The sequence below is a fragment of the Neofelis nebulosa genome, chromosome 7, assembly GCF_028018385.1.
Source record: "Neofelis nebulosa isolate mNeoNeb1 chromosome 7, mNeoNeb1.pri, whole genome shotgun sequence".
NCBI classification, from domain to species: domain Eukaryota; kingdom Metazoa; phylum Chordata; class Mammalia; order Carnivora; family Felidae; genus Neofelis; species Neofelis nebulosa.
The window spans coordinates 134,539,394-134,556,342 of record NC_080788.1 but is presented as its reverse complement, the minus strand read 5'-3'; the positions used below and the strand labels follow the sequence as shown (position 1 = coordinate 134,556,342).

Sequence of the window (16,949 nt, the reverse complement as noted above, 5' to 3'; positions counted from 1 at the left end):
GTGACTTGCCTACGGTTTCACGGTGTGGAGGGAGCGGAGCTGGGATCAGGCAGTTCTGAGTCCCCTCCCAGGCTTGTCAATCTCAAGCCATTACCCACGAAACCGTCTTCACTCGGGGTGGTAGAACTAGCAGCCTGGGAAGGAATACATCTTGTATTATAACCCTGAGCCCTGAAGTACAGAGACCTTCTACTATATTTAAAACTGCTAGTCATGACTCCCTAAATTGATTTCGTGATTCACAAAAAGGTCGTGACTGACAGCATGAAAAACCACTGCCTCAGAACACTCTGATTGTAAAGATTTACTTATTTGTGCAGCCTTCAAGAGAAACGTAGACTTGAAAATTTCCTTCGTGGTTTACGTCGCTTTTAAGCAAAATCTGCACACTTGCACACGCTGCTTAAGGATGGGACATAGAAAGGTTCTCCCAGGCACAATATTGACACTTCACCTGGAGATACTTCTTGCTCTGGAGTGGACTTCAGGCATCTTCCACTGGGCTTTGGAGAACTCCACACCTGCACCCTTCTCGCCAGGGGCTGTCCCCTAATCTGGAGTGCTTGAGTGAGGTGTGTCAGGTGACTTTTGCCAGAGCTATTGGGAAAGAAGTGTTTTCTTTTTTAAAATGACTACCTGGAAGTAATGGGGGATCCTGGAGTGGGGTGGGGGCAGAGGGTATTTCAGCCTCCAGGTGGGTAAGGCTTACTTGAGAATGACGTTCATATTCCCGAAAGCAGATATTCTGGACTTGGAGATAGACTATTAACATTATGATCCTCTGACTCCAGCATTTGTTAGACACTGTTAAAGTCTCTTTCATCATTTAAGCTTAATGAATCTGGTTTCTGTAACTATAAAAGCATCGTATTCTTTCACAAATATACCGATAAATTATTGAATAGACTCTTAAATTTTCACGTCAATTACCTTAAGAAAACACAATCAGCATTCAGCTACCATGTTAATTTCCAAAGCACCTATGAACAAAGAGCTACCAGAGCATGCCCAGTGGCCTCATCTGTGTCCTCAGGGCCACAAAGGAACACATACTAGCTGTGACCTTGACTCTTTCACCCTACCAAACGAGGTTAGTATCACCTGCCCCAAAGTGCGATGTATAGAGTCACCTTTGATTGGTTACACCTGTAATAAATTCCCTATGGATGCCAATTTCTCCCTTGCCTTTCCCTTCTGAGTTTCTCTTTATGTGTATTAAAAAGACTAGTCTGGATGCCTTCCGGTTGTTAATAAACCCAAGTGGAACGCTCTGAAAGACGAGCTACAAAGGGAACAGGGTCCAGTGTCTTAGAATGATTAATGTTGGTTAGACTAGTTTTGGCAGGGCTTCTGGTAGGCCTAAGAGAACAGCGTGTACTTGAGATGCAGCGGTTGGATTCTGCTTTGAGATGGACTTGATCGGAACTGTGTACAGAATACAGGCTTTACTGTGACTTGCATTGCTTTGGCCCCATATCTGTTTGTGCCACCCTCGTTACTGCATGAGGCACCCTCCTTTCATTTCCTGGGCTGACTCTTGCCCTCCTCCTCCCCGGCATTTTCTTTGCTGTCCTCTCTTTTGACACTTGGCATAGTCCTTTCTGCTCTGTGCTTTAGATCTAATCTGTGGAAACACCAGGTTTCAGTCAGAGACGTTAACAGAACGTACTTAACGTGGCAAAGTTTTCAGCCCTCAGTGCTCTCACTTGAAAGGAACCAGTTCCACAGTCAGGCTCTTGCTCTAATTCAGTGGCTCAGCCCTGAATACGAATGCAGCGTTTCCTGGCTGGTTTTACACACCAATGGCTGGTTCTGTCACGCCAACTATGATTTGTTATTACAGTGCATGAAAGCATACTTGGTCTTGTAGCTACAATTACGTATCCCATAGGTGAGGCCTGCTCCTTGGCTGGAGCTTGGGAACATCTGCCACGCTTACTGCCTGGGTTCAAATCCCAGCTTTGCCCCTTGCCAGCTGTGACTTTGGACCAATAATCGGTCTCCCCATCTGTAAAGTGGGGGGTGGTAATAGTACTGGGTTACTATGAAGATTCACCAATACAAATATAGCACAGTATTTGGCACACATAAGTGCTGGTCTAGGTTACCACTCGGGGATCAGCCCGCCTCCATGTTGGGTCCTGGTTGTGGGCACTGCCGCTCTTCTCCCAGGAACACATAGCTGCACATCACCCCTTCCCTGCTCTCTCATCTTCTTTGGATTCTGTATCTCCCTCTCTCTCAAAAATAAATACATTAAAAAAAATAAAAACACGAAGAAATTGTAGTTGTTTATAGTATTTTGTCCTGGATATTGCTCGAAAAAAAGCAGGCTACTAAATTTGGAAAACTTGTCAAAAATTTTATAATGGTATCTAGGCATGTGTAGTTATAGCATACTGTCAACAGAATTTTAGATTTAATCCTATACAACAGGCTATTTTAGTTTTGCCAGTTTGAGTTCCTGCAGACTTTTTTTTTTTATGCCGAAGACTTTTGCCACCATACTTTGTCATATCATTCAGCAATTGTCACATTTTGTGAATGTAAATAAAGAAGGCCTAACTTTTTTGAGGTATCCATCAGTTAAAAGCAAGCATTTTCAAGGAATTCCCTTCCTTGAATTGTCAAGGAGTTACAGCTGATTTTTCAGTTATGAGAAACTAAAATGTCCTAAGATTTGAATCAAACACCCAGATCATCCAAAAATGGTTTCACATGGACTACTGTCATTTCCCTAGAGAGTAAACTTTTTATCTTATGTGGAAAAAAGTTGTGACAAAATCACATAGAAGATCCTTGTTTTCACATACTGAATCTGATGCAGAAACCATATTCATTGGAAGTCACAGAAGTTCTGTTAAGGATAACTACAGAACTTCTACACAAGAACCCAGGATAACAAAGCTGGGCTCCACTGCACTGCGGGACCTTATGGATGTTATTTAACAGAAGGATTAAATGTAAGGGCGTGAGGATTAAATATAAAGCAAGCATAGGAGTGGAGGCAGGAAGAGCTCAGGAAACATTGGCTATTACATTACGTGGGAAAATGACAGCCTTGCAAATAAATACATGAACTTTAAAAAAATTTTTGTAATATTTTTGAGAGTGTGTATGTGAACGGGGGAGGGGCAGAGAGGAGACACAGAATCTGAAGCAGGCTCCAGGCTGTCAGCACAGAGCCCAATGCGGGGCTCAAACTCACAAACGGTGAGATCGGGACCTGAGCCAAAGTCGGATGCTTAACTGACTGAGCCACCCAGGTGCACCCCCCCCACCCCGCCGCCCATCAGTGACCTGTAAGCCTGATTTACATCAACTATAGTTAAACGCAGGCAGCCTTTTCCAGAAGTGTGAGGACTTAAAAACCTTCTCCCTCCGTCACCCCATGAAAGCAGCTGGTGGAAGACCATTCTTTTCATCCTAAAGGAATACGTCGGAGGTGAAGGGGACACGGAACCTTCCTGCCAAAATGGCAAGTGACTTCTCCTAGGTTGCTATGTGCAGGGGCTATGTTCTGCCTCAAAATTTTTTAGGTCTCTTTAAACGCTCAAGCATTCAGAATATTCTGTTGACATTCATCATCGGGAATCAAAATCTCGTTTAGACCTTTAGGCTACATCTCCACCTTTGTAAAAGGAGAAGCCAAAATCAAGAGTCGGATGCTCAACTGAACCACCCTGGTGCCCTGAGGAACTCTTTGATAAGTCAATAAATCTATAGAAGTTTATGAAAAGACAGGAAGTTGCATTTTGATGTGGATGTTTGCCCTCAGCAGATATATAGTCACAGTGTTGCCATGCGATCTGAAGGAGGTTGGAGGAGGTGGGGGAAAAGGATGAAGGCAGCAGGCAGCTACAGGCAGGCACTAGGGGTGAGGGTTCCTCGAGGCAGGGAGAAAGGACTGTTAAACCCCAACGTGGGTTTCCTCAAACATTAACAGGCATGTTTGATGCTTTTTTGTAGCACTTTGGGCAATTCAGTCAGTCCCATTTAAAAAAAGGAACAGATGGGATAGAACGTGTTTTTTTGTGTTCCCATGTTGATTACTCTTGGGGCATTATTTTCCATGTGTGCCATCAACTGTGCCCAGAAAGCTCATGTTACTGACCCTAAGCTGGCCTGCCTTCCCTGAGCCCATGCTGACCAGGACAAGGGGCACAGGAGGCTGCTGTTAGCAGTCAGGCCTGGACACCTGGAGTGCATAACCCTTGACTATGGACTTCCCCTAATGTTACCTTGATGTACCTACCCACCTGTTCTATAGAACTTGTTTCCATTGGGCTCTTATGGGTCCCCGTGGGGTGTGGAGGAATGTTACCTTAAGTATGGCCCATGAACCAGAAACACATATACAGAACGATATATATATATATATATATATACACACATATACATATACGTATATACACACACAGAAAATAAGTGAGCATTTAGAAACTTTCATCAGAATCTGACATGCCGTACCAGCTGGTTGTGCTCTGTAAGAGGATCTGTCTACAACACCCTGGGGGGTAAAGGTTGCCCATCTCCTCAGACGCCATGTTACCCGGAAGCCTGAACCACCTGGCAGAAAAGAGGACTTGGATCCTGCCAGCCCCGGGTTCAAATACTGGTAAGAGCACTTTCTGGAAGTGTGACCTTGCACAAACACCTCACCGTTTTGAATGAGTCCCTTATCAGGAAAATGAAGATAGTGCCAACGAATCAAGTATGGCAGCCGCAGTAGCAATCCCTGGACAGTTCTTGCTCTGTGCGGGCACCAAGCATCTTCACATAGTAGTAACTCCCCACTCTCAACCCTCTGCAAGGACTGACACCACTCCCATTTTACAGCAGAGGGGCCCAAGGCACAGAGAAGTTAAACAGCCTGGTGTAGGTCACACAGCAAGTGACAGGGCTGGGATTCAAACTTCGGCAGTCCCAGCCCAGCTCTGAGCTCCCACACACCTTGCAGTTACACGGAGCAGACAGACGAGCGACGTGCCTGCGTGTCTGACTCCACACAGTGCCTCCTAGCAGGGGGCTGTGACCGCTGTCCATCTGCTGCCCTCTTGATGGGCTGAACCCACCCCACACAGCCCAGGCTGAATCCCGCTGTAGAACAGGCTGATTCTTCAGTCCTGGGGACACCGCTCCTGTTGACAGAGGCCTGCTCGGTGCTGCCCCCACCCCCACCCAGGATGGGACCACCATGCTGGTGAGAATCCTGGGGTACTTTGCCCATCTTTTTTTTTTTTTTTTTTGCTTTTAAGTTTTATTTAGGTAATCTGTACAGCCAACATGGAACTTGAACTCATGACTCCAAGACCAAGAGCCCCACGCTCCTCTGAGCCAGCCAGGCGCCTCAGCCAGTCCTCTGGACACACAGACCGCCGGCCACCCACTCCAGGCCAGCCCCGGGTGCCTTCCCAATGCCTTCCGGCTCACGTGATGTAGGCTTTGCATGTTCTGGGAAGTAGAAGGCATGGTCAGAAAAGGGTTAAGCCTTCGTCTTCTTACCTGGGTAATGAACTGGTTAAACTAACCAATGGCTTTTCAACTTTTTAAAAAGCAGAACACGTGCACGCACACACCCGTCGATAATATCCTTGACAGAATCCCACAATCTAAAATAGGCGAAGCAGAGCTGCTCTGACAGGACGAGGGTGGAGGCCCGCAGCTGTCTTCTCTGTCAACGCACCCCCGCCCACCCTGCTGGCTCCTAAAGGTGAAAATCGTAGGCCTCTGAGGAACGGTCTGAAAAGCTATCTTCAAAAATCTTTCAAAATTAACATTCAACACGCTTCAAAGATGGAGGTGGTGACAAAATGAAATCAGCCTCATGTAGAAAAAAAATAAAAGAGGGTCTACATCTTAGGAGAACTTGATTTCTAAGTATGAAGGACATAGGAACATAAAGCAGAGAGAGACCCTCCGAGCTTTGACCCAAACCAGCTATGTGATGGGGGTGTGGTGGTGGTGGGGGGGGGGGAGGGGGTCATCCTGAACCTTTCTGGGCCTCAGTTTCCTCACTTGTGAATCAAAGGCACCAAATTAGGTCATCTTTCAGGGTTTCCTCCAAGTACAATACTTGTACTTTTGTATGGTTCTGTGTGTCTTTTCTGGAATTCTGTGGGGATGAAAGAGACACCGCTCCACTCGGAGGAATGGGCGAGGAAAGGGCAGGTGGTAAGGGGCAGCGCGACCCGCCCGTGCGCAGAGAGGGGGCCGGCACAGCACCGGGAGCAGGACAAGCCCCGTGAGGCTGAGGGGAGACGAGAGGCAGCAGGACCCAGGCGTCTCAACAGCAGCCGCCCCAACCTCCGCCAACCACGGACCCCCGCAGACGCACATCCGGCAGCCCTGAGACACACAGCTGCGGGCTGGGTAATAAGCGGACAATCACATTCTTCCCTGACAAGTTGCGTCTGAATCCAGAGCGCCTTTCTCGATGGAGCGCGACAGAGTCCATCTTCAGAAGAGCTGGCACCACCGTGAGATCCCACATCGCTCGGAGGATGATTTTACGTATATTCTCTTAACGCTGTCCAGTTTTCATTCCAAAGTTTAGAAAAGTGAGGGTTTTTTTTTTTTTTTTTTGTTTTTTAGTGACACTGTTAATGACCGTTAAAAGTATAACCAGCATCCATGTTCACAGGAGTGAGTTTTGCAGTTTTGTAGGGGTGTAGGTAAAACTTAAGGGTGAACGTCCAGTACAAACAACGTCTAATATTTGGGGCTTGATGCCTTAAACCTAAATTCCACAGTACTTTAAGATTCTCAGGAGGGAACCCACATATTCCCGTGTGTATCTGGTGCTTTGGTATAAGGAATATTCCAAATCCATGGCCGATCTGGGGGGCAGGGCAGAAAAAACATATTACATATGTATAACACTTATTTGAACAGGATTAAAAAAATTCACTTACCTGGTAGGATAAAACCACCCATGTGCTGGACTCTACGAACTGTCAAAAAGCTTTTCTGAACCAACCCCAGACAATAGTCCATTTCAGACAAAGGCTGTCGGTAAAGGTTTGTGCTAAGGCCCAGGCAAGTGAATGTGGAAACAGGCAAGCAGAAGCCAGGAGGTACATTCCGGCTTGTCACTTACACTGACAAGTGACCTCACCTCCCTCAGCCCCAGAGTCCTTATCTGTGCCTACACCGTGGGACTGTCACGAGAGTTCAAAGAGATAAAGCCATGTAGTGTCCAGCAGAGAAAGAACCTTAACAAAGGCAGTTATTATTTTCTCCTTTTATGAAGCTGGAGAAACCAACAGTAACAGATGGCATGGTCATGGTCACATATAACCAAGGGGCTCATTTTCACATCCGTGAAATGGTTTCGTTCTGCTCCTTAGGTTAGGAACTGATGAGGCAGTTCCTATAATGACTGCAGGGCAATGTTGAAGAAGACAACACACCTTGATACGACACGATGGAAAGAACCCTGAAGACCTATGTTCAAATGTTGGCCTCAGGTTCCTCATCTGTGAAATGGGAATTAGCTGCACAAGCAACCTCCCAGGATTACTGTGAAACATAAATGAGAGAACACCTGTAGAAGTTCCTGACATGTTGCAGGTGCTCCGAAATGCCAACTTTCCCCCCTTTAACTGAGGTTTCAGAAATTGAAAAAAATCTGAACAAATCACCTCTACCATGCTTCACTGCTGCTAGAATCAAACCAATTCAAAAGAACCATATACGCCTAGGGTGTAAATATGCCGCGAGGGTGAAAAGTAAATCCCCATGGAATCTCCCCACTGAGCATCAAATACACAACTCCAGAAGGCTGAGTGCTTACAGGGAACCAACCACTCGGCAGGTGAGCCGAAACCACCATCCACACGAGCAGCTGCTCAGCCCTGCCAGCCCGCTCTTAGGGGAAGCTCGCCCTTCCTCCCGAACAGAGAGGTGACACGGTAGCTCAGAGGACGGCCTGGCAAACAACGCGAGGCTCTCCTCACAGTTCAGTGTTGAATCATCTGTGGAATAACTGCAGAGCCAGCACACGCAGAGCAGCATCCAGCGGGACGTGCAGGGAAAGGATGCCAAAGATGGCAACAAGCTACCAGGACTCCGTTCTCCTCTTTGACCTTGAGAGAGTGTGAAAGCCCGAAACCACACACTCAGTTAAACCAGCTTGTTAGAAAGCCAGAAGCCCGGCCCGTGTGGAACTGTGTTGCAAGCTCGCTTCGTAAGAGGTGAGGGTTTGGCAGGGCTGGAGTCCCGGGAAGATGCTGCTGGACACTCCCCGCAGCTACACACCGGCCTCAGCAGGGCACCAACTGTCTCCTACTGGGAGCACCTCTTCTGCGGCTACACTTCGCCCGTCTTTCCTGCAAACTGCTCTATTGGTAACATCGGCTCTACTTCATCCCCAAGGCAGAGCACCCCAGGATCCTTGCTGTAAGAGCGGCTATTAGATTCACCACCAATGCAGGGTTTGTGATGCACACATCTGCCAGTCAGCCAGTAACTTCGAGACCACCATTGCATTTCCTCCTCTCCCTGTTGGCCAACAATGATCGAGTACGGTGACCGTGCTATTCACAAATCTCTGGACACTCTGCTTTGTAAGTGAGCAAATGTCGGTATCTGTGAGCTGATCACTTGCCATGCTGGCTCTCTCTCTGCTGGGTCTTTTTGCCCATTATTCCTGGAAATCAGCGTTAATACTTGCGGGGCTTAGAGGAAAGCCTGTTTTAAGGAGCCCCCCAACATTGTCCCATGGGAGAAAAACGTGCCTCACCATATAGGCATGCGCAGATCTGAGGGATCTGTTGAGTGTTGGCTGGGAGCCAGGCACAAGGCTGTGGTCCCCGGGGGTGCAGTCCCGCGGGGCAGACACACAAGCAGGCAGGCCACGGTCCTGGAATTCTGAACCTCACGTCTGCGCTGTGGTTCCCAAAGCTGGCTGACGTGACAACTGCTGGTGCACTTCTCCACAACCCACCTCGAGGGACCTTGTTTCAGTCGGTCTGGGCGGGGCCCTGGCAATACACGCTTTTACCAAGTTCTTTTTTTTTTTTTTTTTTTAATTTTTTTTTTATATCCAGTTTTGAGAAACAGTGAGACAAAGCGTGAGCAGGGGAGGGGCAGAGAGAGGACACACAGAATCTGAAGCAGGCTCCAGGCTCTGAGCAAGCGGTCAGCACAGAGCCTGATGCGGGGCTCGAACCCACAGACTGTGAGATCATGACCTGAGCCGAAGTCGGACGCTCAAACCGACTGAGCCACCCAGGTGCCCCGCTTTTACCAAGTTCTAAAGATGATCTTAACACAGAGTCTGGGATGAGAAGCTGTCTTTTTCCTGGGACACAATGAAGCAATTTAAAACAGGAGTGTGATAGAAGATATGCATGGCAGCTGTGTAGAAGACAATGTCTAGTGGGAAGGGGCCCAAACCAGGGAGATGAACAGGTCATGATCTCATGGTTTGTGAATTAAACCCTGCGTCAGGTTCCGCGCCTATAGCGTGGAGCCTGCTTAGGATTCTCTCCGCCCCGTCTCTAAATAAATATTTAAAAAAAAAAAAAAAAGCTAAGCTAGACGTTTGGTGTCAGCCTTCTGTTTGTACTATGAAACAAAAATAGATTTTATTAACAGAGATGATCAAAATCATGTCTAAAAACCTTTCCTGGTTCTCTGATTTAAAAAAAAGTCCTCATTTCCAAAGAGCTTTCAAAAACAGGTCTTTAAAAGTGTATCAACGATTTTATATGACTTCTTTTGCATTTTCTTTGGATTAGAAAGTTCAATCAGCTGTTTCCCTTTCAAAAACAGTTTATGAATCTGCCTCTACTATTTAGCAATAATTCTGATAGGTCTAGACTGAAGTTTCGGAATTCAAGAAATTATTGCAAGTGAATCAAGCAGTAGGGGGAGTGGCTAAACTATATGGGAACCAATGGTTTAAAGCACTTGAGAGAAATAATCATACACTATGTATGTGCTTAATCTAGACCATGTGCATCACATGTGCCAAGGTTTTAATGACCTCTTCAAATGAGCAATTACATACTCAGCTAATCAGCTTAGTTCCACACACTTAAAACTTAAATCTGAAATATACTAAACCTGCAAAAGGTATATACAACTTGGCAAATACCACCTTAACCAAATAATCAATATTGACTTCATCAGTAATCAGGTAATTATCATGTGGCTCCTTATATGATGCACCAAGAAAAACACATTTCCTCTGTGGTATTCTTGGCAAGAGTACACAACCTGGATCTACTTGTGAAGAAACAGTGGACAAACCAAATGTAGAACGTCCCTCACCGACTATAAAATAACTGGCCTGTGAAGGGTGCCTGGGTGACTCAGTCTGTTAAATGTCTGACTTCGGTTCAGGTCCTACTCTTGTGGTTTGTGGGTTCGTGCCCCACGTCGGGCTCTGTGCTGACAGCTCAGAGCCTGGAGCCTGCTTTGGATTCTGTGTCTCCCTCTCTCTCTCTGACCCTCTCATGCTCAGGCTGTTTCTGTCTCTCAGAAATGAATAAACATTAAACAATTTTTTTAAAAATAAATGTTAAAAAATAAAATAAAATAACTGTCCTGTGCTCAGCAAAGTGTCACTATCATAAAACAAAAAGCTTCTGGAACTGTTCCAAATTAATGGAGACTAAAGAGACACGATGGCCAAATGTGACATGTAACCTGGAACTTCCCTTTTGCTATAAAGGACATTATTGGGGCAACTGATGAAATACGAATAAATTCTGTAGATGAGAGTACTGAATCAATATTAATTCCTTTTGATAACTGTACTGTAGTTATGTAAGAGTATTTTTAAGAAATATATATTGAAGTATTTGCTTGCAATTTTCTCTTAAAGGGATCAGAAAAAAGTTAACATGAGAAAGGAGATATGCAAATACTCTAAAACACTGACATTTGGGGACCCTGGGTGAAGAGAACATGGGAATTCTTTGTAACTTTTTTCTGAATCTAAAATTATGTCAGAAATTCAAAGAAAAGAATATTGTAGTTGACTCTTGAACAACATGGGTTTGAACTGCATGGGTCCACTTACACGTGGACTTTTTTCAATAAATATATACAGTACTCTAAGTGTATTTTCTCTTCCTTATGATTTCCTTCACATTTTCTTTTCTCTAGCTTACTTTATTCTGAGAATGCAGTATATAATACATATACAAAGTATGTGTTAATCGACTTTTCATGCTATCAGTAAAGCTTCTGGCCAACAGTAGGTTATTAGTTAAGTTCTGGAGGAGTCAAAAGTTATATGTGGATTTTCAACTGCACTGGGAGTCGGTGCGCCTCTAACCTCTGCACTGTGCAAGGGCCAACTGCATACATATACTGTATGTATTTAAAAAAAGGGGGATAGATCACTTAATAGAATATAACCAAAGCCTCTGAAGTTCTGTATGTTCCATTGTTTTTTAATTTTTAAGTTTGAGAGAGCGTGCGTGCACATGTGTGTGCATGCATGCAAGCAGGGGAGGGGCAGAGAGAGGGAGGACAGAGAGAATCCCAAGCAAGCTCTGAGCTGTCAGCACAGAGCTCAGCTCAAGGCTCGATTCCACCAACCATGAGATCATGACCTGAGTGGAAATCAAGAGTCAGATGCCCAACTGCCTGAGCTACCCAGGCACCCCTGGGGAATGCTTTTTCTACTGGAACTGAAGAAACTCTGGGATATTTTTAAGGCTCCTTGATCTCTTTCGTTCTTGCTTTCAAAGTCCTTTGGAGATTAGGATTAAGTGGAGGAGGTGGAATTCTACCCAAGGTTCTGGGCTGGGGGTGGAAAGTACATAGCCCAAGGCCAGACTAAGGGAAGTCAAGCTTAAGTCAGTCAGTCCCCACCTCCGCTAAGCTTATTCAGAATTCAGGTTTAAGGCAAAAAAAAAAAAAAAAAAAAAAAAAAAAAAAAAAAAAAAAAGGAACATGAAGAACAGACAGGGGAGAAAAGACGAAGCCACAGCGTAAAGCCAGCAGGTGGAAGGAGAGGACTTCACGCTCATGTCCTCAGACACTGGGCAATTCAGGGACTGCCCTGCACAGGCCTTAGGCTCTTTTCATCATCAGCTCACCAAGGGGAAGGAGAGAAAATGAACACTGATCCACCATTATGGGCCAGGAACTGACCTGGATATTTTAAATAACAGCAACAATAGCTAACGTTTATGAACTGCTAACTCTGCACTACATACGGTGTTAGGTGCTTGACAGATAAGATAGCATCTTGGTTACTCTTTTCAACAACTCTCTGAAGTAGACACTCTTATTTTCCCATTTTATAGATAGAGACACTAAGGCCTAGAGGAAGCAAACAACTGCCCAAGGTCACTTAATAAGTTGCACAGCTGGCAACACAGAAACACAGCCTGGTTCTCTAGCAGTAGTTTTCGTTTGCTTGTGCAGGGGGTGGGGGTGGGGGTACAGATTTTCTGGAATTGTGACAAAACCGATATAATCTTGCTAGTGAAAAATGAAAATGCATGAATATACAACAAATTTAGAGGATTTAACAAATTTAGAGAATTCAAACATACACAGCTTAGAAAAAAGGAAAAAGAAAAGCCTTCTGAAATTTACTATCAACACAACTGTTTATAGCTGTAAGTCACCCGCCAGAAGCAGCCGGCACACTAACAGCAGGAGACAGTACAAACTGGGTCAGATGTGTCAGTACAATCTAAGAAACAGGTCCACTGGCAGGGGCAGGTTTGGTGTGGTTACCATGAAAAAGCCAGAAAGGGTGAGTGAGGGTGGGGCAGTATCTAGAACGCAGCGAGCACCGTCCAGGGAAGAAAGGGACCCACTGTGCTAGGCTGACTCTGTTAGGGAATTAGAGATTTTGAATCTTAATGGCGTGAGGTCATTAAAACTTTCCAATCAAGAACAAAGATTTTCCCATTTGGATTCAGCATTCACTCAAAAACGGTCGACTATGGTCTGGCTCTCTGCGTAGGCACCTACCTTCCAGGAGAAATACGCTGGTTGTAATAGGACCTTTCGCCATTTTAAATTAACAAGCACATCCTGATTATACATCCGCTCTATGTGAGTCTAGTAAGTGTGAACTCGCTTCAAAGACAGACATTCTGGGCCCGAGGAAAGTGGCCATGCAGCCTGTGGGGCTGGGTCAGAACCGGATGCCATTCATGCCAGCCAGCTTGCCTCCAAAAACACCACGAACCTGAACCAACATTCCAATGACCTTCTATGACGGAAAATACTTGGTCACTGCCTTTAAGAAAGTCACAGCCTTGGGCAGCCAGGGCATCTCCCTTTTAAGAGGATGGGAGGTATCTGTGAAGTCAAAATTATTTTCATCAAAATATTAAGCCATTATTTATTTTCACTTTTTCATGAGTGTACAGATGCTTTGTTACATCCTATCACAACAGAGCAGTTATGAGAATTTAACTATCTTTCATTAACCCAGCTAGTAAAGAGGTTTGCAAAAATTGTAGATAATGCCATTTTCCTCACTTTCTTTTTATTGAGGGGGGGAGGGGAAATTATATATATATATGTGTGTGTATATATATATATAATTAGGTCTATTACTATTACTTTAAAACTAACCAAAATTCTTGGTTTTAATTTCTAATATAGTAAACATCAAGAGATCTAAAAACCCATGTAAATAAAAGCTCTTTGTGGTCCTTAATAATAAGAGTGCAGAGGGATCCTGGGGACCAACTGTTTCAAGAACCACAGCTCTTGCGGCCCCCGACAGGGCAGCAAAGGGGCCTCCTCAAACCTGCGTTTCCAAAGTTTTCCATGAGCCAACCTCCCACTGGGAGACCAACGGCTCTCTCCTCGGCACTGTTTCTCTTTTGGTGTAAAACACGGACACTTTCCCTTCACCTGTGTCCTACCTTTACTTCCATACAGTTCTGGAGGAAGATCATATGGCACAGGAAAGGAGGATGTTGGCTCCTTGCTCCCTGAGAAGAATTTCTGTTTTACTCTGAAGCTGTCCAGGCCCTGCAGACACACAGAAGGAATCTATGATTGCACCGTATTTGCTGAAAAAGACAGATCTCATGCAGCAATTATATCTTGATGGTACTCACAACAAAATTCAAATTATTTCAGAGCTATTTTTGATGTTTCATAGGTCAGATATATTCACGACTCCCCTAAATTAATCTTTCCGAAAATAAAAGGCTCACATTTTAAAAACTAAATTATAACCAAGTTCACAGAAGTTTAATAGAGAAAAGAGAGAGAAAAACAATTTTGGATATTATAGCCTATTTCTACTAACTGCTATGTACAGTTTGAAGGAGTGTGTAGAAGACTGTATATAAATACCTCAAAATACTTTCAATATTGCTATAGTAACAGGCTGCTCACTCTGGTGTAAGAATAAAAGTTGCCTTCATGTATAACGAAAGTGTTCCAATATAATATGATAGGCATATGAAAACAAAAACTCTTCAAGACTCACCAAAATGGAAGGTTTATTCCAAGAACTCCAGAATAGGGTATTATTTTTAGATCTTATCAGGGTGCAAGTTAACGTGCTGTATTTAGGCTGATGTTTCTAACCACCACTGCCTTCCAGCACAGGGCCTGTGCAGCAGGGCAGGCGCACAATACGTTAGACTCATTCTCCTCTTGCCTCCACACATTATCATCCTCTTCTGGTTTCCTTTATGGGTTATCCTGGCACCTTGCTTGCAAGGCAGTCTGTCTGTCCGTCTCTCGTCCCTTCTGTCCACACAACCAAACAGGTACCTACCATCCATAATATAACTACCCACATATTTAACAGGGTTAATGTCTTTGGAACTCATACAAAGAACTCGAATAGTTCTTAGTCTTGGTGATCACATAACTTAGTAGGGGAGGCTGCTCATGGGCACAGAGTAGGACACGGTAAGAGTCGGGAGTTATGCTAACCAGGGCTTCAGGCAACCTGAGCTCTAACATTGCTCTGGCATTTACTGAGCTGTGAGAACGGCTGATATTTGCATTTGTTCGTTCAACACTTTTTTTTTTAGTGTTTATTTAGAGAAAGTGAGAAAGTGCGCACACTCTAACATGAGCAGGGGAGAGGCTGAGGGAGGGGGGACAGAGAGAGAATCCCAAGCAGGCTCCACGCGGAGTGCAGAGCCCGACGCAGGCCTTGGTCCCATGTACTGTGAGATCATGACCTGAGCCAAAGTCAAGAGTCAGATGCTTAACGGACTGAGCCACCCAGGGGCCCCTCGACACAGTATTTCTTGAGTGCCTCCTCTGTGTCAGGCATCAGTGCCAGGCACTGAGTGCTTAAGAGTTAAAGATGCCACTGTCCCCATCTTCGTGGGGTACACAGTCTAGTGGGGAGGCATCAAACATACGCATTTATCCAAGTAAAGTAACTACAATTTGTGATGAGCACTGTGAGGAAAAACAGAGGAGTACTGGGAGAGAACAGGAGACTTGTTTTAGACTCGGGGGAAGGAAATGATCAACAAAAGTCTCCCTAAAAAAGTGACATTTTAATCAGGATCTGGAAGAGGAGTAGGGTTAGGAGAGGTGAGAGTGGAAAGAATATTCCAGGCAGAAGGAATAGCTTCTGAAAAGTCGCAGAGGCAGCAAAGAGTTTGCATGTTCCAGGAGCTAAAAACAATGGTCAGTGGTACACCTGACCACTTACTTACTTGGGCTCAATTTTCTCATTTGTAAAATCTGAATAAAGCATCTGGATGTCATCATGGTAAAATGTCTTTCATGTCAACACCCAGTCTTGGTGCGCAGCTGGTGTTCAAGCAACACTGAACTGCAAAATTAGGACAGAGGTACCTTGCTTGCTTACTCTAGGCTTTTGCAGAGAGAAAATCAACGCCTAAGTGCTCTGTACCCACGAAGACCTATAGAAAGGTAAGTGCGATGAAGAAAGGTCCAGAATGATGAAGGTGGAGACTATTAACACAGTGAAAGGCAGTAAGTGATAGCCTGCTGAACTCTAGACAGAAAAGGAAGAAATGCCTTTTGCCAGTAGTAGGATAAGGAAAGGCTTTGTAGCAAAGATTACAGCTGGGCCTTGAGAAATTGGTCTAATTTTGATAAACAAAGAGATGGCAAGAAAGAACATCAAGGGAGACCGGCATAACTCAAGGCAGAGCTGGAAAAGCATACCGCAGCCACGTGAGGGGGATGGGGAGTGAATAACCTAATGCACAGGGAGAGGACTGAGGAACACTGGAGAGAACCAGATTCGTCAATGTTTTGAATGGGAAGCAGTATGGACATCTGTGGCTCGTACCTATTTAACTGGGCCCAACCCCATGCCATGGTGACTCAGGATATCGGGCATGTGGGCCAAGTCCGAGCCACTGGGGCGGGGAGACCATCCTTCTGTTGGGGAGCTCATTTGGTAAGATGGGAGCCTTGAGCTGCTGGGGGCTCTCACGTATTTCAAAATTAACTCTGATAATATGGCCCCAAACCCCTGGATTCAGCTGTGCCTGAAGCAAGGGACTCACTCTCTGTGTTTGCCTTTTTTCTTACACTGTTTTAGTTGATTATCTGTCACTTACAAACCAAAGCATCATAGGACTCCAGTTAAAGAGCGTGGTCCTTACTCTAACATACAGTGAGGAGTTGCAGGGTTTTGAACTGTTAAGTTCCAATATAAATGCAGCCGGGCACAGATGAGAACAGACCCAACTGGGAACTGTGAGAGCCAGAAGACTGAGAGCGGCTGCCACGCCACCGGGAGATGGATTAGTGGATACGGTAATGTGGATACAAATATCAAGCATCGTAACAAAAGCTGAGACACAAACAAGGGGAGTTCGGGAGAGTGAGGTCAGTGGAAAGAGAAGGAAATGGATTTGAAAGAGACTGAAGGAAAACCCAATAAAAAATCAGGGACATACGAGGGCAGAGGAGGAAGTGGGCAGGGAGACCAAGGACGCTTGGAAAGGGACACTGCAGCCTGCCCCTCACCCACACTTCCACCCTGCAGAGGGCTGCTG

At 45.2% G+C, this 16,949-nt stretch overlaps 1 protein-coding gene across 5 annotated transcripts in view; it reads right to left on the bottom strand.

Annotated features, from left to right (window-relative positions):
• Nucleotides 1-2,341: 2,341 nt before the first annotated feature.
• Nucleotides 2,342-16,949, bottom strand: part of TDP1 (tyrosyl-DNA phosphodiesterase 1) — a 95,225-nt gene continuing 80,617 nt past the window's right edge. For 4 of the 5 annotated variants that reach the window (XM_058739979.1, XM_058739982.1, XM_058739981.1 and 1 more), the window contains 3 exons: nt 13,857-13,965; nt 6,338-6,839; nt 2,342-6,306 (listed from right to left, as the gene is read on the bottom strand). In XM_058739979.1, the coding sequence (XP_058595962.1) occupies nt 6,766-6,839; nt 13,857-13,965 (183 nt within the window). In that variant the 3' untranslated portion in view covers nt 2,342-6,306; nt 6,338-6,765. Of the gene's footprint in view, nt 6,840-13,856; nt 13,966-16,949 lie in introns of all 5 variants that reach the window. The other variant, XM_058739980.1, reaches the window with a different exon arrangement.